At 38.1% G+C, this 22,835-nt stretch overlaps 2 protein-coding genes across 3 annotated transcripts in view; both read left to right on the top strand.

The window, feature by feature from the left end:
• Positions 1-5,982: 5,982 nt before the first annotated feature.
• On the top strand, positions 5,983-19,620 carry LOC111630603. Its single transcript, XM_023374723.1, has 7 exons — positions 5,983-6,005; positions 6,126-6,245; positions 6,318-6,382; positions 6,466-6,574; positions 14,117-14,172; positions 15,214-15,329; positions 18,007-19,620. Exons 1-7 carry the CDS (start codon positions 5,983-5,985, stop codon positions 18,190-18,192), a joined length of 675 nt encoding a protein of 224 aa, XP_023230491.1. The 3' UTR covers positions 18,193-19,620.
• Positions 19,621-20,229: 609 nt separating this feature from the next.
• LOC111630606 (RNA-binding protein Musashi homolog Rbp6-like) overlaps positions 20,230-22,835 on the top strand; it is an 88,198-nt gene continuing 85,592 nt past the window's right edge. The window contains exon 1 of one of the 2 annotated variants that reach the window (XM_023374738.1): positions 20,230-20,480. Coding sequence is in view for 1 of the 2 variants with exons in the window: in XM_023374730.1 (XP_023230498.1) it covers positions 20,428-20,480 (53 nt within the window). In the remaining variant the exon portion in view is untranslated. The remainder of the gene's footprint in view (positions 20,481-22,835) is intronic. The other variant, XM_023374730.1, reaches the window with a different exon arrangement.

Raw genomic sequence — 22,835 nt, 5'->3', positions numbered from 1 at the left:
CGTACGAAAGACGGAAGCAGAGTTCTCCTTTGAAAAAATCGTGTATGTGGACGTATTTACACTCGTCCTCGAATGGGATTGGGTGTATTCGTTTTTTTTACGCGGTTGGAAACAGCTGACTTGTATCCACCGATACAAAAACAAAGTACGTTTGTAAACATATTTATATTAATGTCGCCTATAAAAATTGATCTTTAATTAATTATTTTTTAACACGCCGATCGCTATTAATCTTTCACCTTTTGAGTTTCGATGGAAACCGTTCGCTGCCATTTAAGAACTTCGATTAACTCCATATTTTAAGAAAGTATTTTCTAACATGCAAGGTGTACTCTGACGTAATACACGCATATTCGACGGTTTATTTACTTTTATCTTATTTAAATGTGCGAGAACTTTTTAATTTTCTTATTTTAAAAGTTTTACTTTATGTACTGCGATTTTATATCTACCCGACTAGCGTTACCGCAGACATAAATAGGAAAATTNAAACAAATCTTTGTAGAAAATATGCTGCTGTTGATATAAAATTTAAATTATTTTAAAAGAATATATTTATAACCTGTTACAAATTTACCATTTAGTTGATCTTTTTCTCTTCAAATTTATTTATCATTTTTTAAAGTAAATACAACAGATAAACATTGATATTGTCACTTTCCCTTCCCTAGATTAACATTGCAAAAGAGACTCCTATTAAAATCCATATTTTTAAAATAATGGTTATCTTAATTTTCAAATAGTATTTTCTTTTTATTTCCAATGAAAAAAATCGGATGCGTATTAAAATCTCAGAAAATTCAAACTATTAAGGCCAGTTAAATATAACAAAGTATATATAGCACTTAAAATGATATGTAAAAACTTTTCTGGACTTGTACAAAATTTTTGTTTTTTAGATTTGTTGATATTAATTTAAAAAGAAATTAAAAAGATAGAATCTTATTAATATAACAATGCACATTGCAAAGATCATTTTGAATAATTGTCTAATACTGTATCTACCTGAAATTATCTGTATACTGTAGTTATATTTCTAAACTTCTTACTAGAGTCCTAGAATTGCTTAAGATGCCCGTCGACAAACCGCACGATTACGTCCGAGAAATACGGACGCGATTATTTTTCTGGTAGAACTAAATGAATACGAGCGTTATTAATTGTACCAAACTACCCTTATCTGTGTATAGTAGTTGACATTTACATCTGTAAATGTGTTTGCAAATGGCTAACTCTTGTAATTTCTTATTTTAGGCTTCTCGCCCTGCATCCAAAATCTTGCGTGTTGTCTCCCACTGGTGGATATGTAAATAACTGGCTTGTTGGTCTATATTTGGCACGTGTTGATAGTATTTTTTTATTTAGAATAGTCTTTCCAAAAGAAAATTTTCAGTAGATACATTTGATAAACAAAAATCTTATATATATATGGTGTTTCCTTCATCATATTTTGGGAATATATCATATAATGCAATTTTACTTCTAAAATAACAATTTCCACAGTTTTACTTTTTAACTTAATAATTATTTAACATTAATATTTGGTAAACAAATGATAGAAAATAAATAACAATTGATTTCTTAAGACTTAATAGAATTTCACTTTGAAATGAAATCAATTAGACTTAAAATATTGTATTTGTATTGATACTGTCATTAATATAAATACAATATACTTTATACTTTTCTCTCAGAAATGTAACTGTTCAGAATCAATTTCATATCATTTATTATTTGAAAGTAAGTTTAAATGATGATTTTATAATATTTTCATTAAATTTGATTTAGTCAAAAGTAGAATATAGTGATTATGTTTGTTTCTGACTCATTTTTATATTGCTACAGAAGAATGTAGTATATATGTTCTTTCTTCTTCTTTTGTTTGATAACTATTTTCTTTATTTTTTTTCTTACGCTCACGGTTGATTATCTTCCAGACTTTTTGTTTTTATAAGTTTTTTATATGACCTTTTGCGGCAGTGTTTATTTTAATTTTCCAACAGAGATATATTTTCGTACTTAATGCTATATTAATACATTTGAACCATTGATTGATCTGTTTTATGATTTTCAAACAGGCAATTTTGTTTTTAAAACAATGGTTTTATGAAAATTGTTGATAAATTTTTAAATTGATGTGAATAAAATGCTTGTAATTTTTGTATTATGATGAATTTAATAACAATCATTTTTTCATATAAACTAATCTTTATTAATATAATAAATAAATTTCTCAGATTTTTATTTAGAATTATTCTTTTAAATTAAATCTGTATTCAAATTAAATTTAATATTGAGTGAAATAAAAAAAAAATATTTAAGAGATGATTATTAGAATGTATTTTATAATTATAACACAATATTTATTTAACCGAGGANCTACAGTACTAATTTGAGTTATGATTTTTAAATGAAATAAATTGAAAATATGATAAAAAAAAATTGCAGCCCGGCAGTGTGACGATGTCACAATAAATAATTGTTCGTATATATTTATAAATAAATAAATATATGTATATATTCTTTTTTCAGCTAGTTTCAATGTAGTTAGATGCATTTAATTGGATTGACATAGATGAAAAAAGACAGTTAAAATTAGCATTTGTCCAATCTGTCTTCATTAACTGTTTTTATGAAAACATTTCTGTGTTTTCTATTTAAATAATTTTTGTTTAAGATTTTATTGGTAATCAAGCTCATGATATAGTTTTCTAAATGTTTATATTACGTTCAATTGTTCTAAAACACTGTATATATATAATATACCCTATTTGTTGCCATTAAGTTTATAATATATCAAAACGAATTCAAATCAATTTGAATATCTCAAAAAGAAAATTATACTTTTATCAAATTGAAGCGATTCTTTTGTACAAAGACAATTTTACAGGACAGAAAGAAAAAAACATGAGAATAAAAAATAAGATTGTATAAATAATTATATGAGATGCAGTTTGAAAGTAGCAGTTTTAATCACTTGGAACTGAAGTTAGCGAGTGCACAGCTGGTCAAAGTCGATCTATTCCTTGTGAGATTGGGGGAAAATGTAATTGTGTTTGATCAGAAAGAGAAAGTTTTCGGGCTGGTATTTATATTGTCTCGCTCAGCCTAATTACAACCAGCAGAAGTTACCATATGGCAAGGTGTTTACATGTACCCCCTTTTCACTCTTACCGAGTCAGTTGGGAGTCATAAAAAGTCCACATCCGTTTTGCATATTTAACGTCTTTTCCTTCATATTATGCATACTTCTAGCTAAAACCACGTGGTTAGCCACGTGTTTTGTTTTAATAGCGCAGCAGATTGTTTTATGTTTCTCTACTCTTCCCTTCCATCTCCAATAATGACTTTGATTGAAAGCGTGGAAGGTTGTAAACTTTATTGTGGGTCATAACAGATTTGTTTACAGCTGTTGCGTAGCTTCCGTTTCTTAAAGCATCTCTGTCCAGTACGCTATTGGTGGCCTCATCATTTCAATTAATCTCCAAAAACAATTTCACCGATACTCATTATATTTCGTATCATGTAATACATGCGCGCGCTCACACACCTAAACACATCCCCCACACACATATATATAGGCCTATATATATATATATATATGCGCGCACGCGTCCGTGTGTACAGTACATACATAGATTATATGACACGAAATTAAAGAGCATATCTTTTTCTACTATAGAATTAAATAATGTACGATGTTGTATAATGTGTTACGATATAATATGACGAGATGGTAGGAAATCCTTCCTATTATATAAAATTAAAACGTAGACATAAATTTATGTTCTTCGAAGCTAATCAATCTATTAACTATAACCTGTAAAATGTATTTAAAATAAATATTTTAGTATTTTCTATAGGAAGAATATAACTCAAAAGATTTTAAAATGACTTATCATTCTTTAAACTCCTATTAAGAAATGATGTGTTTAGGATTTTTCATTTATTTTTCAGAAGTTCTATATTAATAGGTCTAAATATAGTTAATAGTTTATTAGAAAAGATAGATTCGTGCTTTCTGTATTTAGTTGTAGCCTACCTATACTAATACTAGAATTTTGCGTGTCGTTTATTCTGTTCAATAGATAATTGTATTGTTCAATTTTTATAATAAATATATCCATAATTACTAGGATTATTATAAAAATTGTAATAAGTTATTATACGTACTTGAATAATATTAAATAAACATTATTGTATTACCGAAATATGTACATTGTGTAGGTTAAAATAACCCTCACATAATACTGTTTACAATAGTAGTAACGAAGTAGGTCTTTACAATTAATATGTGAACTTAGATTTGTATTGTATGCTGAGTTAGAGATGAAAGAGATTGGTTTTAATTACTGTAAATTATGTTTGATCTGATTTCATTGGTTTTATTATTGTCACGTCGGTATTCTAAAGATATTAAGATTATCGCTATTACGTCATATTTCATTAGTAATTCCTGTATTGGTCACGGGTGGTTACCAGAATAGAGTAACACAGAGATTTCGTAATAACGAGGGAGTTGCAGGCCGAAAAATTCGATCCTTTAGTAATGAAAATTGGATAGTTTTCTGGAATAAAGGGGATGCGAGCGTGATGACGTATTTTGCCGTCAGATGGCGCATCGAGCGTATCGTTAAAGCGCGATTATCGATCACGTAGGGTGGACAAGTCTCTCGGTATCGGTCACAAAAACACGAGGAATAAAGAAAATCCGAGAGTCACGCAATAATTAAGAAGAAACATTGGGAGGTTCGATAGAAGTCACGTGCAGGTGACCGAAATGATTAGGGGGATGGCGCATGTCGCCATATCCGTCCTTTCCATCTCTGTCGCGTTGCCATGGGAACTAGAATAAGAAAGGGGGGAACTCGGGTTGCTCATCTGTCATACACCATCAATGCAGATCGTAGCCGTAGGGGGAGAGCTTCGTATATCTGGATCGCATTCGCCATTCTGAGAGTACTTTTAGCGAGATTGTATAGGCCAGCAGACAAAATTTGTACCCGGACCGTTATACGTCGGAAGCCGATCGTAAAGGGGCGTAAAGGGAATGGTTCATTCCACTTTCGCTATCGTCGTGTTGCCGACCGAATGACCAGAGCGTTGCGAAAATCATTCTAATGGGATTTCTGTTAACTCCGTTACACTTCCATCCGTCAGCGCCAGATGTCAGTCTCTATTCTCTCATCCTCTTTCATTTCCTCTTCCCTCCTTTTTAAAAATTCCGATCGTTTAAAAATCTCGGTGTAACAAAGAAACTTCCCACAACTATGAAGTGGGTTATATTTAGAGCGTTCGCGATATGACTCAGGCGAAAGCGATAAGAAGCGCGTTCTACACATCTGGTCGCTTCACAGAGATACGACCGGGGAGAACTTGGACCCTTTTTTTATTCTCCGACATTTTTCTTACTTCTCTAGGTTAATATTTCGGGATGAATCTGCGATAAATTTTCATTCACCTCCGTCCCCGAATTACAAAGGAGTAACGATAAAAGACGATCAAAATAAGGGGTAAAATCACTTAACAAGGAATAAAAACTGAAGCGATATGTTAATTGGATAAAAATTATCAGTGGTCTACACTCTACGGTGTATTTTGTCCGAGAAGCCCTACAACAACGACAAAAATAATTTAAAATGAAATCAAAAGACGATTCAAAGTCTATTACAAATAAATTTAGTGTAAATAAAATTGGAATCTGTAATAATAACTGATCTTCGTGATTATATATAATACTATATTCTGTAAATATATATATGTATAATTTTCTACAGTAATGTAATTTTTCTATAGTATATATAGCCTAAATATATCTTACGTAGGTTAAATATAATTACACGGCCGAAAAATCAACGTCCACGTACAGTACATATAAGTTACAGATATGCATATTATATATGTGGGTAGAAAATTATATATCTATTTATTTTATACGTAGGATGTTATATATGTTTATAATTATTTGCAGAATATACGATAATGTATAATTACGAAGACCAGTTGTTATTATATATGCGACGATTGTATTCCCTTTCAATTTTATTTACATTAAATTTATTTGTAATAAAGATCGAATCGAGCGTACTAACGCATTTTTAATTTCATTTGAAATTATGAGAAAGACTTAAGAACACCAAATATTTGTTTACGTTGCAGGGATTGACGCTCGTCGTTTCCGGTTTGGCTTATTTTCTGACGATTTCAGTGGCGGTTTCACCATTCGTTTCCTCTTTTCCCGTTTGGTAAGTTCTTTTTTTTCTATTCAGTCCGTTTTCGTATGAATTTCGACTTTGTAAGAATTAAACTTCTTTCAGGGTTCGTTGGACTTTGGCCGTTTGCTCTTTGGTTTCGATCTGCGTCACCATCCACAACGACTACGGTGGGTGGAAGCATTTGCACCCGTCCGAGGAAAAGACCCGGTGTTTACAATTCCATTTTTTATCCGTTACGTTTTTTTTGCAGGTATCATCAGCGATTGTGCCTCCGTCTCTTTACTTTCTTGGCTGGTGCTGTGTGATGGCCCGGGGGAAACTTACGCCGGATCCCGGTTTACCGACGAACAGTTTAAAGAGTACGTCTTCCTCTATTTTACCTGGCCCAAAAAACGATTTGCCTAACGCCAAAGGTGCGCCCGAAAATAGAAACGAAACGACTTTCGTCGGCGGATGTCGCTTTCCGAAGGAGGCGACGAGCGTCGTCACCGTCGACGGTGACGTGCGGTAAAAAGTAGCGGAAGCTAACGGGCGAAGGGAAGGTGGAAGGGGCGGTCGGGGAAAGCGGGGGTTTGGCGCCGACGAAAATTGGAAGAAAAAGAGGTTCCGCCAACGATAAGGTCGATTCGGGTAGAAAGGTCACGCGTCGGATGCGTCGCGCGCGACCTTATCTGTCGAGGGCCATTGCCGGTGGCGCCGTCTTTGGCGGATTAGTTAGGTGGACTGCGCTCTCTTAATACGACATTTTCGTCCGTTTCTGATTTGTTTACAATGACGTGATGGATGGTCGAGTGGAAATCTCTCCGCGCCAGGTTAATAGCCGGCGGAAAATCTCGAGCATTTGTCATCATTAAGATCGCGTTGGACGAGATCCGCCGATTATTCGCCGTCTTATCTACCGGCCGGGAAAAAGACGCCGGCCCGAGTATTAAGCTCCAATTAGACCCGTAACCCTTCCTTCCCCGCCCGACTTCCGCTCGGTGGCGCGCGGAAGTCGGGCGGGTTTTGGTGGGAGATGCCCGTTCGCGCGCGCGGCGGCGGAGGACGAATGCCGGAAATTCGGAATTCCGATAAATCGCGAGATAATCACCGGCCCTGCCTTTTCCTTGTTTCGCTACTCTCTTCCCTCCCCCTTCGTGTACCGGCTTTAATCTTCGTTCCCTTCGGATTAACATAATACACGCGCGGGAGCCGGGAGCCGATTTTTTCCTTTCTCCGTGGCGGTCGGAAAAAAATCATTCTCTGCTTAACGAAAATGACGTCCCGAAAATTTGTCTGGTTCTCGTCGGCCGATTATCGTAACCGCGGTAGAAACGTCTCGGAATACACCTCTTCCGCCAAAACCGAAAAAATCGCTCCGGATGGAAAACGAAAATAGTCGGAAAGAGCCGAGATCGGACGTCGATATTTAAATGGAAAGGTGGTTCCGTGTGACGTCAGATATGGTAATACGTCGGGCGAGAGGAGGAGAGGAGGTCCTCCCGGCTATCTGTCCTGGAAACGCTTTAATTAGGACTACAAGGAATTTGTGGGAATCGGACGGTCTTCCCCTCTCCTCCTTCCTCCCGGTCCTCGTCCGGATGACGTGTTCCTTGATTTATTATTATTTTGCCGTACTTCGCGTCCCTCCGAGACACCGACTTTCTCTCGCCGCCGCATAATTGTTCTCGTTATTATTATCATTTTCCCGCGTATCCTCTTTTCCCGAAAAGGAATTTTACGAAATTCGTCTTTCGCCTCAAAGACGAATTTCGTAAAATCCCGCTCACCGCCCGGAAAATCGCGGAAATTCGTGGATTCTCTTCCGAGTTTTTCCACGTTTTTGCCTCGTTGAATTTAAATATTCTCCGTTATTTAGCATTAATTTGAGCGATTGAATTGATCCACTTCAGTTAAAGATCGATCATAAAGGAGGTGGTCGAATTTAATGACGATTTTACACGTTTAAATTTTTTTATAAAACCAATCCCGCTCTGAAAATTACGCTTTTTGCCATTTTATAATAGTTAAAAATATAAAAAGTTTTAAAAATAAATATCGTAACAGTTGCCGGGAAAGTTAAGCAACTGGTATTTCGGGTTGCCGTCGTTTGTCGCCTAATTCGTTCTTTTAATCGCTTTCTTTTTATACGAAGAAAGTTGCGGTAGGAAAATGTCTTTCTCGTAATTTCTGTGATTAAAAAAACCGAGATTCTCGGGCAAAGTATAAATAAGGATTTAGGCAAAAAGTGGTGTTTGTCCATACAATTTATATATTTACTCTTTTTAAGAAATTATATCCGGAGGGTGAAATATCGACTTATTGCACTTATTTAATAAAAGCCTACTAGGATATTTTTATATCAACTTAAGAAGTACTTGATTCTATCAAGTGTATCCATTAGGGCTTAATAAATGTATTGGGAAAAATGGGAATCTGATTTCCTTCATAAATCACGGAGCAAAGAAATAAAGTTTCCAGCTGCTATTACGTCCGGTGGCATTCCCTCAAGGCTCTGTGTGTGTGTGTACGTCGACCCTCTCGGGGACGCTTTTTAAGTCGACTAAGCCGTAAATATTCCTTATTTTAAATACGGAATGCGTTAATGCTGCGAGAAATTTGTGGATTTCTGAGCGTTGCGATAAAATGATCTGGCTTAAAGTGTGCGCAAACAGTAAGGCGATTATAAAGTGTTAATCGTAATCTCGTGTCGATAATTACTTTCGACTATTTGGAGTTTTATCGGAGTGGCGAAGGTGGCTTTAAGAAGAGTGACAATCGCTATACAAACTGAGAAGCAGGTATCGAGAGTGATTGATCGAAGAGCATTCGATGTAAGACTTTCGTCTCCACTACAAACAAATAAAGCAGCAAACAAAACGTCTGTTCGTCTCCTCGGGTTTTTCTAACACCCATCTACTCATTTCCTGATCTCGTCAACTTTTCTTTCCTCCGTTCGCTCTGCTGCACTACTTCCGTCCGAGACGCACTTGGAAATGTTCAACCACCGAACGGAATAAGCACACAATTAGGAGATTCGGCGGAAAGAAAAGCATCTCCTTTCTAAACAAAAAAGAAAATACGGAACGAGCGGGAACGTCCCCAAATTTTTCTCGTCGTCCGCCACAAAAACTGCCTTTGATGGATTGACGTTACGTAACACACCAGACAGACGGAATCGACTTAAGTCTAACGAAGTGTATAAATTTCTTGGGTTTCTTCAATTGCCGACAGCCTTTCTACAAATATTCTCTCGATACCGTTTCTCCCCGCGCTGTCATCTACTATGAATTATTTAACCCTAGCTGCTATCCTAGTAATTTACCTATAATGAGGACGGTGTATTTTTAATTAAAGTAATTAACTAGACAGCTGACGACGATCGAGAGGAGACTCTCACCCCTGACGGGGACGAGACGAACTGCTGCGGCCGGTGACGTCAGCAATCCGCTAGCCGCAACACCGAATCGTTTGTCCCCTTTTTCTGTCTCGTTCGTTCGCTTTTCTTGCTCTTTTTTCCTTTCTTTTCTCCGGCTTCTTTCGTTTCGCGTGCGCGTGTGCTTCGCTTTCACTACTTTTAATTAAGCGACACTATCCAAAAGAGGTGGAGACTTCGAACAGCAGGAAAGTTAGAAGACGAGCGTTGATTGGATCTTAACCCGACACGATTGTAAATGGAAGCGACCTGTCATTTTCTACCCTCCCTTGTCTCTCAACTCTTGGTTTCCTAAAGTTTTTCTCTTTGTTTTTTTCCCTCGGAATGTTTTAATTTTCTCTCTCCGCGCTCGAATTTCGCGCCAATAACGGTCGGCGCATCTCGACTGTCATTTCCACGTGCTAACCGTGATATATGAATGAAAGCATCGATGTCCAATTTGCATGCGAATTGCTCGGTCCTTTAGCACCTTGGCTGGCATTTTTCGTCCCCGCTCCCATTAGCCTTTGATCGAGGAGTTATATTTTCTAACTGCTTCTCGGCTTTTATGTCTTAGCCGTGAGTCGTTCGAACTCTGAATACATTGTTTATTTTTGTTTTTCCCTTTTTCGCCGCTTCGACTAACTGTCGCTGGAATCGCTCCGCTAGAAAATGTTTACCTCGGGATTATTTGTAAATCCTAAATAAACAAATCTGCAACAGTGAATTGAACGTTGCAAAGCCGAAAGCAATCCCGGGGATTCAAAGCTATTTACGTCGAATAAAGAAGGGAGAAAAAAAGGCCAGCAAGAAAAAAATATATATCAAATGCAGGCAGAATATCGAATGTTGGCGAGTCGTGTTACAAAGCCCGAATCATCAGTCTTAAGAATAAATTGGAAAAACGATGCTTTCAGCCGGGCGATAAGAATTGTGCGAGTGCGTATTAAGGATTACAATCCAGATAGGAATTGCTAGGCGATATCAAATTATTCCACACCCAGACGGCAGCCAAATTAGGTCTAACGAGTGATGCAGTTCCTAGCAAAACTGAGCTACGACTTCTTTCCTTTAATTAATCCTTCGGTCGGAAGGATAACTGTCACAGTCTAACTCATCTGTCATCTTTCTGCATCTCGGCAGAAATTTTCCTCACTCCTTATCTCCTTTTAACGGTGAATTTAGTCTATAAGGTTACATACATCGGGATAGGCAAGCTTCCAGAATCGATGTAGCAAATTGCAAATCCAATATTTTCAGCCAAGACGTTGGGTGAAGGTTTATCAGAAGCGGTGAACGATTCCGCTCTTTATGTAAACCGACAGTCTTTCACCAGATGGGGGCATACATAAAAGTCCTTGTTATCGCTTCCTTGCTCGCGCCGCTTCGGACCAAATGCTTCTATATATCTCATTCATAACGGTTCTTTGCCGCGATGTGTGCAAGAATTCCTATACGACTTGCATATTTATAAGAAGTGCCACCGATCTTTAATCTAAGTGAAACCCTCCACCTTTGTTATAAACTATATTCCATCGATCGTTACCAATTTTAATACTGTTGAATTTTCCCTCCTCTAAAACAATTCCCATTCCGTCCACACATTTCAAATCTTTACTTCTTAATTTCCGACTTCGTTTTTGTTAATTTTCCACGACGGAAACGACGTAATGCTCGACGTAACATATGTTTAAATCTGCATTAATGTTTCGTTTGTGTACGACGTGCATACAACGAAAAGATTACGTATCCGAATAAAAAACGAAGAGAATTCGAATGGTTAAGCTTCTTTAAAATTGATTTATCCTTATTTTTTGGAAAATTGGATTTTATAAGGTATTTGATTTTCTAAAGGCTTGTTCATAAATTTCAAGGGGATATACTGCCGACTCTACAGATATCTACCAGATTCAGTTTGGGAAAATGTTAGGATATGACAAGATTGGGGTTGTTTTTCAATAAGTTTAATTGAGATGACAAAGGTTATAAATCTCTTCGACTAGAAAAAAAATATATATTTAGGCCAAAGAGGAATTTTATTGGATATCGATATTAAAATTTCTAAAGAATAATGGAGAATGCGGTTCGTACGAAAGACGGAAGCAGAGTTCTCCTTTGAAAAAATCGTGTATGTGGACGTATTTACACTCGTCCTCGAATGGGATTGGGTGTATTCGTTTTTTTTACGCGGTTGGAAACAGCTGACTTGTATCCACCGATACAAAAACAAAGTACGTTTGTAAACATATTTATATTAATGTCGCCTATAAAAATTGATCTTTAATTAATTATTTTTTAACACGCCGATCGCTATTAATCTTTCACCTTTTGAGTTTCGATGGAAACCGTTCGCTGCCATTTAAGAACTTCGATTAACTCCATATTTTAAGAAAGTATTTTCTAACATGCAAGGTGTACTCTGACGTAATACACGCATATTCGACGGTTTATTTACTTTTATCTTATTTAAATGTGCGAGAACTTTTTAATTTTCTTATTTTAAAAGTTTTACTTTATGTACTGCGATTTTATATCTACCCGACTAGCGTTACCGCAGACATAAATAGGAAAATTACAGTTTTTATTCTTTAAAAAATTTCTGAATATATTTTATAAATTAATCAAATTACTCCAGATTGTGGAATAGAGAAAAACGAATTTAACGCTGTATGCGGAGGTGTTTAATACGCTCCACACCGAGCGACCGAAAGTAAAAAGTACGAGCTAATAAACCCACCGACACGTAATAATTTCAATAAATACGGTAGAAAGATATATTCGTTTTAGCGCCAGTCAAATATATCGAAAGACTTTAAAATGTCTGTCGAGAATTGGTGCGATTGATTCCTCTCTTTCCATTTCCGAAGTGTGGCCGTGGCGCAGAAAATGGTGAATTTGACACGTTCAAACGGACGTATGCACAAAATAAGCAAACCCGTCCGACATGTCAAACACAGGTAGATGCTTTTTCCTAGAACATTTTTATAGGAAGGGAGAAAAACGTTTCGTGCGAGTGTGAATCAAAATGTAAAAGTACGAGTATAGATATAGTAATATTATCGACAGACAGGCCAAACCTTTGGAAATCTCTATTTTTGTGTAGTAACGCGCTTTTACTTTCCCCTTTCTGTTATATATAATAGAGGAAAAATATGACCATCGGTCAAAAAAATGATCCTCCCAAGATTTTTAGTTTTGGACTAGGAACCTTCGAACGTCGAGAAATGCAAAAATCGGGGTTTTTTTTTCTGTATGAATGGGGGCACGATTTTGTTCATCCCGTTTGAAGCTTAATAACTCCCGTGTTTTTTGTGGAAAGTTTCTGAAATTTTGCCTAGAGGTTTGTTTATTAGGGAGATCGATACTGTTAAATTTTGGTGATTAAAGTTCGAGAGGATGGAAAGATAAAGGGGGTCGCGTGTATCTTTAGTACGGTCGGATTTAATGACGATTTTCCTCGTTATTATCATTTACAATTTTTAATAAACCCGTCCCTACCCTCAAAGTAAAACTTTTTGCCATTTTATAATAGTTAAATATATAAAAAGTTTTTATTTTATTAAAATATGGTAACAGATGGCGCCACCAAAATTTTAAACGTTGCCGATAAAGTTAAACAACTTAGTTTGTTGGATTTCTTATTAGATGGCTTAATTTATTCGCTTAAAGCCGAGTCGAAATACCCTATTTTTGTAATCGCTACTTATTATTTTTAAAGAGTTAATACACGTACTGTACTGTACATATTGTAAACTTATATAAGAATAATACAGTCGACCCCCCTATATCACTGTTGATAATTCCGTTTTATATGAATTCCATGTTGTACGAGTCACTTAGATTTTACAAATATGTGTGCCGGGCTGTGAACGGCTCACGGATTTGTAAAATCTAAGTGACTCGTACAACATAGAATTCATATAAAACGGAATTATCAACAGTGTTATAGGGGGGGTCGACTTGTATCTGTAAGCTTGTCGAGGAAAACTTTCGGATAATAACTCGGAAAAGATGCACGTATTCTTACGTTTGTGAATGGAGAATAAAAGAAACGTCACATTCAATTGGCGTTTTAAGAGAGAGGTAAAATAAAGAAGAAAATGGTCCCCTTAAAAATCACTTTTCACTTACGTCGCGCTCGCTTACTCGTAATTTAGAACGTAGAAAAGATTAAGTGCCGAAAAGGAAACTCGCTACCGTAATTAATATTAAGTTAATTTGATTTTTAAAAATCGTACTATATTACTCCTAATACCGATAATTAAATTTGTTTTAATCATAATTAATTTTAGTCCGTGCATATAAATATCGAAAGTATTTTATCGTCTGGTCTTGTGCGGCATAAAATTAAATTTTCTCATTAATGCGCGGAATAACCACCCAAGGTAGTAGATAATTTGGTCGGTGTGGGGAAAAATTGCGTAGAAAATAAATTTCGTTTGTAAAGTTACTTGGCGGTTTCTTAAGATTAAAGATGGAAAAATATACGAATTCTTTCCGTTTGCAGATGGTCGGAGAAGTCGTACTTGCAGCAATTATTGGAGCTTCCGAACATGACAACAGGTAGGTAGCCGGACGAAAATCGAATGTCTTTGGGATTCGTACACGATCGGGGAGGAGATTCCTCCTAATACGGTTCGTTCATCTAGGTTGGGCCAGCTGTGCCTGGCATTGATGGAGATTGGCCGAGCCGGAGTGGTCCATCTAGCGCATATCTCATCGTCCTTTGCATTACCAACATAACCAGACGCATTTAAAATGCCGGCTGCGGTGACGACGTCTGCCCGCATAGAGAGACTCGACGGTAGTAAAAGCCGTGTTTCGAACCATTCGACACTCGTAGATCTGTCCCGGTAGTCGGCAGATGACACCGACGACCAATAGGCAACACCTGTTCGTGACAGAAGCGCTAGCCGGTGGCTGGCTGCAGCCATTGCCTGTAATTAATAAATAAGAAAAAGTAACAGGATCTATCGCGTCGTCCGGCAGCTGCTGCTACGTCTTTCACATTTCTATAATCCGCTTCGTTCCCACCGTAAATATACGACGACCGGCAACGATAAACTTCCACCGGCTCCTCCGGATTCAGCTCTTAAAAAATACGACTGAAAACACCTTCTACTTCATTTGTGGCCCGGAAAATTCGGTTTATAGTCGGCAGCCCGTCTAACACCACCTTTATTTAAATTTCGTCGAGTTTTGTTATACACACAAGTGTCAATAAGTTAGGGTATTTTTGTAGAACTGTTTGGCAAGATCGTTTCGGTGACTGGGCGGTTCAATTAAGGATAAATAGGTGGAAAATATTACGGCGTTAGTAATACAGAATAATTTAACGCCACACGAATTAAGTAGCTTCGGAGGCATAGAAGGCGATTTGTCTACCTTGCCTACGAGTTAAGTAGCTTTTGTAAAGACGTGGCTGGGAGTTTCGAAAAATCAAATAAATCGTTATTATTGAACTTTGACCGTCGATGTCTAATTGTAATTAATCTGGAATTGGTGTCGATTTCTGGAAAAAAATTCCAGCGTGATAACAGGGTAAATTATTTCTTTGTTTTAGTTGGACCGCGAAAACAACTACTTAATCTTTGTCTTTTACAGCCTACGACAGTAAATATTTACGGTTGATGAGAGAACACTACTCGTTGGAAGTGTGGATCTTCTTGGGGTCGAGAATATTTTTGGTGGTGACTTTTCTACGGAAATATTTATCTCAGGTAAGGCTTTTTCGGAAAATACGAGGCGCGAAAATCCTTTTACGTCACGGCGGCCTCGACTATTAGTCGTGGTGACGGGCTACAGGAGAATGCTTCCAACAATCTGCAATATGTACATCCTTACCTTAAATGTTGTATGGCGACGGGACGTGTGGGAACAAGGCAGTTCCCATAGCAACCGAAGCGCCGGGTTCCGGGGAATCCGTGGCCACGGCCCGAGCAGGTGTGCGCGCGGTCGAAGGATGGATATGGAATTTCTCTTTAGATTTAACCGCGCCGAGTGGACTTAATCGCGGAACAAAGGCTCTGCTAACAATGGCTCTCTGTGACTAGTCGAGCGAAAGGACATGCCGTATCAGCATTTGTCGGACGCCGCGCGTGGACTATCGCGCTCTCATCGAAGTCTTTTCGAGTGGTTCCGGTCTTTCGCCTGGCGTCACGCGCTCGTTTGTGGTTGCGGAACGTTGTCGGTCGCCTTCGATGGGACGATACGCGATCCTCCCGTGCACTTTCGGGCACGAGAACATTTTTAAATCGCCCGGAAAATAAGTACGTCTTCCATCCGCACGTCTGCTTTTTCCCCGAGCCATTGATAATTATTCTGTGAAAACGGATAAATATTCCTTTTGGCTCCGATTTAATTGACGACTCGTCTCTATTAAACTCGCTTATCCGGGTTTTGGGCGAATTTTCCACGGATAATTGCATTATTCTTTGGGATTTTCCGCCCGACGATTAATACCGTACGCGCACCGGCAGAAACGTGTGCTGTTTTTCGTCGGGTTACGCCGACAAATGGTGACGGATGGTCCCAATGAGGTTGACAGACAGTCGGAGCGTAACAACTTATCCCGACAGACACTGGTTTCTGACAAATCGTTTGCATCATCCGGATCGACTTATGTAAATGGTCACCAGATTTGGACGGTTTCCAGATAATAAGAATACCTGAAAGGTCGATCGCGCTTATAAAACACAATAGATGTCTCGAAAAACCATGTCGTGTGTAGGAATTAAGTCTCTCTTGTCCTCTTCGTCTCCTCTTGTCTCTATAATGTGTACGAGGCGGATGACGAGGTGCTGCATACGAGACTATCAGTCACGCCATGTTGCCGTCAATATACCATTACGAGTCCCTCTGAGGGTCCGGGGATGACCCCAGGGTACCAATCCCTCATCCATCATAACCGCTACACTAGGGATCGTGCATTTACTTCGCATCCCCGGAGTTAAACAGAAAAGTTTTTCCCTATTTCCCTCGTGACCAATTTGCGACACTTTAAAAACAGTTTTTTCTCCGACTTTCGTTAGGGTTTTTTGCCGACGAATTTATCCCTGCTCCGAAATAAGCGAATTCGTCTTTACCGACGTTTTTCTCGTCTCCATCTTTCGCAATCTTAATTAAAACAAAAGGAATTGATATGGCTGCAGTCGATAAACAAGTCCCTGTTACCTTCGAAATCAACTTCTCTGGCAAATTTAAGAATATTTAAATAGATCATTAAGTGTCACTTTTAAATTACAGTCTTCTTCTCGGACAATTATGGACAAATGTTACTCCCAGGTAATTTCCTTCGACAATGATCCTTAATTGAGAATTGAAAAGTAGTTATTAATCTAGTCGTGTGCTTTTCTGTCTCTTTTTTTGTTGTCATTAGCTCGGTTCGGGGACGACTTGGTTGGGTGGAGTGACGGAGACTCCTCTTCTTTCTTCCTTCTTCCCTTTTTTTTTATTTTGTTTCGCTCGTGCTGATGGATTTTTCTTCTCTAATATCTCAGTTACAGGAATTGAATTTTCTTTCCGAGTATTGTTTTATCAGTTTAGAAAATCAAAAATTACAATTTAATCACTCTCGAAATGTTCGTTAATCATATACTTTGTTGGATTAATAATTTTACATTATTTGTTCGTCAATTAATCTTGACGCTGGGGAAATTTCGAGATAATCAATTGTGTATTACGAGACTTTTTCACTCGAAAGATGCCATGGCGATCGTTAGTTGCGAGTTTCCGCAATATTTTCTAATCCGAAGAGTTCGCAGCCGCACTTTATTACGAAAGACACTTATCCGTCCACGGTCTCGTAATCCAGTTACAGATTCGTTATTGCTCAGACATTGAAGGATCTTCTCTCCCGGGCCCATCTAAAACCCTCGCTTCGTCGTCCATTGATTGGTGGCAAGTGTCCTTTGTCAATTAATTACCTCGTACTCTTTACCGTGTCAGTAACATGGGCAGCGCCGGGCACGGAGTATAGGTCGACTTCTAATGACTTGGAAACTTGGCAGAATCGTTCTGCTTGTCGTCACACGTATTATAAATTTTCGTACCGACGTTCATAAATTTTGTCTTAACCGAAAACTAAAATACCCCGCAGGAAAAGCTTTAAAAATGTCCAGATGGAATCCCAGTTAATTTCAATGGATATATTAGGCGAGAACCGAGTAGACGAGTATACTTTTATTTAGGAAATTTTAACTTTTCAATCTCTCTACGTCATCTGTTTAAGTCATCGATAGCAGTTATTATAATTTGGTTAATTTATTACACCATCGCTCGATAATTTATAATTCGCCGGGTTATAAATTATAACAATGTCCGTTTCCCGACGTTAATTTAATTTCGAATGCGTATTTGATAAACAAGATTGTAAAACAGAACGTACTAACTTTGCAGGAAGAAGACGACAACGTTTCTGCCGTCGTGCTCAAAGTGGCCGCAGTCTATCTCTACACACAAGCGGTGGTTAAAAGACTCTGGGGACATCCCTCCTATCTGGCAATGGGACGTTTGCTTCAAGCTGTCGGTCTCGACATTCTCTACGTCGTCTCGCTTCTGTCTCGAGAAGACGTCTGGGAGTGACTGCCGTTCCCATGCCACACGCTCGCTCGACAAGACCGGCTTACGTAAGAAACGACGTTCAGAGATTTTTCCCTATTAAAAATTTTTTCTTTACGAAAGTAACGGCTTCCAACCGTCTGGCTTACTTTATCTCCTCACCACGCCGAATAATGCCTTTAAAGTTCGATCCCGGACGACAGATTAACGGCGCAAAAAGGCTCTTCCGACCGCGTTAAGCGGGCAACAATTTTAACCGTATGCAAGAACGTGACATTTTTCATCCAACTAACCCATCCTGACGCAGCACATAACCCCTAATGTTACGGCACACGTCGGTCATAGGTTTCTCTCGACTCCCGACTAAGTAAGTAGAGGATATGAATGTCCATGCTTTGCTTTACAAAGGCTGCACACTCACGTACAATGCGACACCTGACGCAGCAGTTTCTCGTCGGCTCGAGCCATTTACTTTTACATCTTTGCTTCGTGACATTCACCTTGATGGGATTCGACTACAGTATCATCCGCTTTATTCTTATATGGATGGTGGAAATTCTTTATGCCGGATACATTTTTACGAAAAATGTGCGCCGCTGTCTTAAGATATTTTTGTCGATCGTTCGTAAGAAGGAAATAAATAAATAAAAAGATTGGCGTCCGAGCCACAAACTTGTCGACAAAATGCTGTTGAGTGGCGTCGAATTACTAATTCCGAAAAACTCTTGTAAAAAGCGAAAAATAGCGGATAAATTTCCTGCTTTATAGGCTAAGAAAACCAAAGGTGGGATTTTCCATCCTTAAACATAATCGAATCCCGAACCGTGTATAGAAACCATCGGTCGAGTGAGATGATCTATGAGTTCCATCGTCTTCTATTCCACACACATGCTATTGACTAGTCTTTGCACGATCTCATTCTTCATTCCACACATGAATCCTAACACTACCTGGTATATATCCCGTTTTCCGTCAACCAATCGGAATCTCTTTCTGCTTACGGCCTGAAAATAACCCGACATTTGTACTTACTTCCCCCATTTTAACACGCACCGCTTGCAATTTAAATGTAGTTAATGGGTAGCATTTATAACTTCAGTATCTTAACGAGCCTTACATCTGTGAAATGAAACGTTCCCGACGTATTACGTGTAACGTTTGTATTCCGTAACACACTAGTTTTTTTTTTCAAACTCGAACATCCGAGAGAATTATTTTCAATCCTACAATGAAGTCATTTATATCAACTTACACCAAAGTTAAAAAAAAAAAACTTTACGACTTTTTTCGGTTGTATAGTAGCGCCAAGGAAAACAGTAGAGACTTTTATGAAAGTGAGCATCTCTCTCTTTCCACGTCACCTATCAACTTTTTTGTCGTTTTATGAAGTCCTTTTCTGTAGCAACGATGGCTCCGTCCCATTATGTAAGGCAGCAAAACATGGCAAATGTCTTCACTTAGAACAGTTATTCGGCACGGCCGCTTTAATAGTGTCCTCCAGTCATTGTGAGGTTGGCTCTTATACGGTAGTTTTTCACGCTACCGTCACGTTTGTACTTCACATCACGTTTTCTCTCACGCAGAATATATGCGATACGTGCGCTCTCCCCTTTTTAACAACAGTTTGGGGTATAATTAAACACGGATATAAAAACCATCCATCCCCATTAGATATTCTGCACCGCGCAATAAAAATAACAATACAGTGTCTCGAAGGAGGGACGTTATTAAATTCCTTAGTAAGTCAATGAGGATTAATAATGATTTAATCAAGCGGCCATTTTTTTAAACGGTCAAATTTTAATTAAATAAATTATCGAACGGTATACTAAATTAATAAACAATAAAAGCGGCTAATTACGTGGCTTTATTTGTTTATTTTTATTCTTTTGGTCGTCGATCGTAGACAATAATCGGGCGACCGCGTTATTGGATACAACAGATTTAGTTTAAGCGCCGGCAATAAACTTATCTGGCAATTCGATCGTCGACCGTCCACCAATCAACAGCATTCGATTGCGAAGTAAAGCGGGTCGAATGCGGATATCCTGGCATTTCGCACGGTATTTCTTTCGTCGCTCGTCTTGTCTGTTCCGTCGCCAGACCCTCCAATATATTTAGCAACTTCTCTCGATCGGGAAGAGAAGAAAGAAAGATCGTTTCCCGCACTTACGTCATCACTGGCGTCATACCTCCGCTCGGCTGGGTTTGGATGGTTCAGTCGCGGCGAAGATAAACGCAAGAAGGACCGAACGACAGATGGAAATGACCGAAAAGGTTGCCGAAGAGTGTCTCCAAGACATTTCCGACTTGTAAGTACCGACCTGCCCTTTCTTCTTATCCTCCGGCCGCGATGTCCGCCCGTGACGTCACCACTCCATCTTGTTTTTTTTTTTTAGCGGTTACAGGTCGCAAAGTTTTTAAGACTATTTTCGCCCGGCCGAATAGAATTGATCAATTCCGCGGTTTCTTCGGACGACGCCTAATAATTAACTTTAAAAGTAACCGGAAGTGGGGGGTTTTTCCTCCTCTGATGGGTTATTAAAGCGCGTTGGCTCGCAAATTGTCTCTGGGTTATCTTGCCGTGTTGCGTCTTTTAATTTCGTTCGCCGCTCGTCCCTGCACAATGTCAATTTATCAACTCTCTTTAGTTTCGGCAACGATCTGATTTATTATAAACTTTGCTCGAGTCGTATATCTTTTCCTCGCACTTCCGCATTGTTATCTCGCCCGATTCCGGTGGCGGACATCACATTTTTCTCTTCCCTAATTTAAATAACTTTTTAAAATACACTTTACCTTCGGACCCGCACTGGAATTAGAAGGGGACGAAAGGAAAAAAAACAACATTTTTTTTAATGCGGGGAGAAAGGGGGACTAAAGCGGGGGTTGTGTCCGGCCCGTAAAAATAACGAAAATTTAAATATTAAGAATTAAATTTCGTGGCCGGCTTCCTCTTTCCTTCGTCCGCCGTTAAATCGGCGATTTAAAAAAAATATATATAATAATAAGTCTCTCTTTCGGGATATATTTAGGGATTTCCGTGTCTCGCGCCATTTCCAGTCGTGTAGTGTAACGTTAGCCGTCGGAAGCTCGGTTGTTTTTTCGGAAACGTCCGGGTGGTGTCGCGATGCCGCGTTATCAGGTGCGCGGTAGACGTCACCCCCCCCCCGACCGGGAGAGAAGAGGGGGATGAAAGCTCGTCTGTTGAATTTTTAAACCGTTTCGGTAATTTCGGAAGGAACGCTTTCCTATCTGCGAAAACGTCAATCTCTCTTTCGACATTCGGACGTTGGCTTTTCCCTCGACGAGTGAAAAGTTTCGGGAATTTCTCGAGTCAACGTCTCGATTCGTCGTTTATAAACATTACTTTCGTGGGGTTTTTTTTGTCGCCCTCCTCCCGACTATTTATTAAATTCGACCAGAATACTTTTTAAACTTTTCCGACGCAATTAACTGTGTTCGTATAGACGGGGAGAGGGAGAGGACGTTTCCCACTTTACCTTTCGGTTATTTTTAAATTCGGACTAATATAGATTTTCCTACAATAATACGTTATTCTAAGAAAATCATAAATATGTATATAGGTCTATATGTTACTATAGACGCGTATAAATATGTATGTACTCGGGTCTACCAATTTAGAATGCTATTGGGGAATCTATGACTACTTCGTGTGTGCGCGTATATGTATATATATATATGTAATAAAAGCAATATAACTGATAGACTTTATGGAAAATGTAGTAATAATACGAATTCTATTTTATTACGTATAATATAATACGCAATTTCTAAAATAAATAAATATTCGAATTTAAGAACGGTCGTTCGTCGCTCTTCGAATTAGACTAAAAATTATCGTCGGAGCACTATAAATAATGTCGTAGATAAGTGTGCCTACTTAATTATAGTTTACCGTTAACGGATAATGTATGGTGAGATAAAAAAGTGCAGTAATTTATTGTATCGTAAATTATTTTCTTCGAATGCCTTATCTGTATATTTACCGTACACGGTAGCAGGCATTCTACGTCTTTATAGAAAATTCTGTCGTAAACGGCGTAGAATAACTCCTATTCGTTTTTTCCCTCCCCTCTTCGACTTAAAAGGGACTTTAAATTTTATGTAAAGAATTCGGTGAAAGTCTTCGTGTCATTTTTCCTTTGTGGAATTGTTTTGGAAATGTCCCGACCATAATATTTCCAGACGGATATAATTCCCGAAAACGTATTTAATTTAATTTGTTAATTATCTTTCCTTACTTTAAAACTGCCTAATTACTATGGAAAAAGTCGAATATTTCCTCTCGCCATTTTATTTTCGAAAAATAGCTTTTATTTTGATGCAGGAATGTCGGCGGTTTTCTATTCCGAATTGTATTTAATTACCATTTATAAAAATTGAAAATTTCGCACTGGAAAGTAACTTTCACTCATTAAACATCGTCAAAATGATATTTATTACCAAAGTAAACGAACGTGGACAAAGTCATAATTTCTAGGAATTTTGTTTATTAAAAACCTTACTCAATTAACATAACAAACAATATGGTACGGACGGGGTTTTATTCCGACGTCTTAGGCCAATTTTCTTCGAGTTTTTCCGATTCTATCCGCTTTATTTAAGAAGAACTACACTAGTTTTAGTCAGCGCGAGAGGACGTA

This window comes from Centruroides sculpturatus, unplaced genomic scaffold, assembly GCF_000671375.1.
Source record: "Centruroides sculpturatus isolate CEXI.00-Female unplaced genomic scaffold, Cexi_2.0 scaffold683, whole genome shotgun sequence".
NCBI lineage: Eukaryota > Metazoa > Arthropoda > Arachnida > Scorpiones > Buthidae > Centruroides > Centruroides sculpturatus.
Note: the sequence above shows the minus strand (reverse complement) of the source record. Positions and strands in the feature narration are given on the sequence as shown.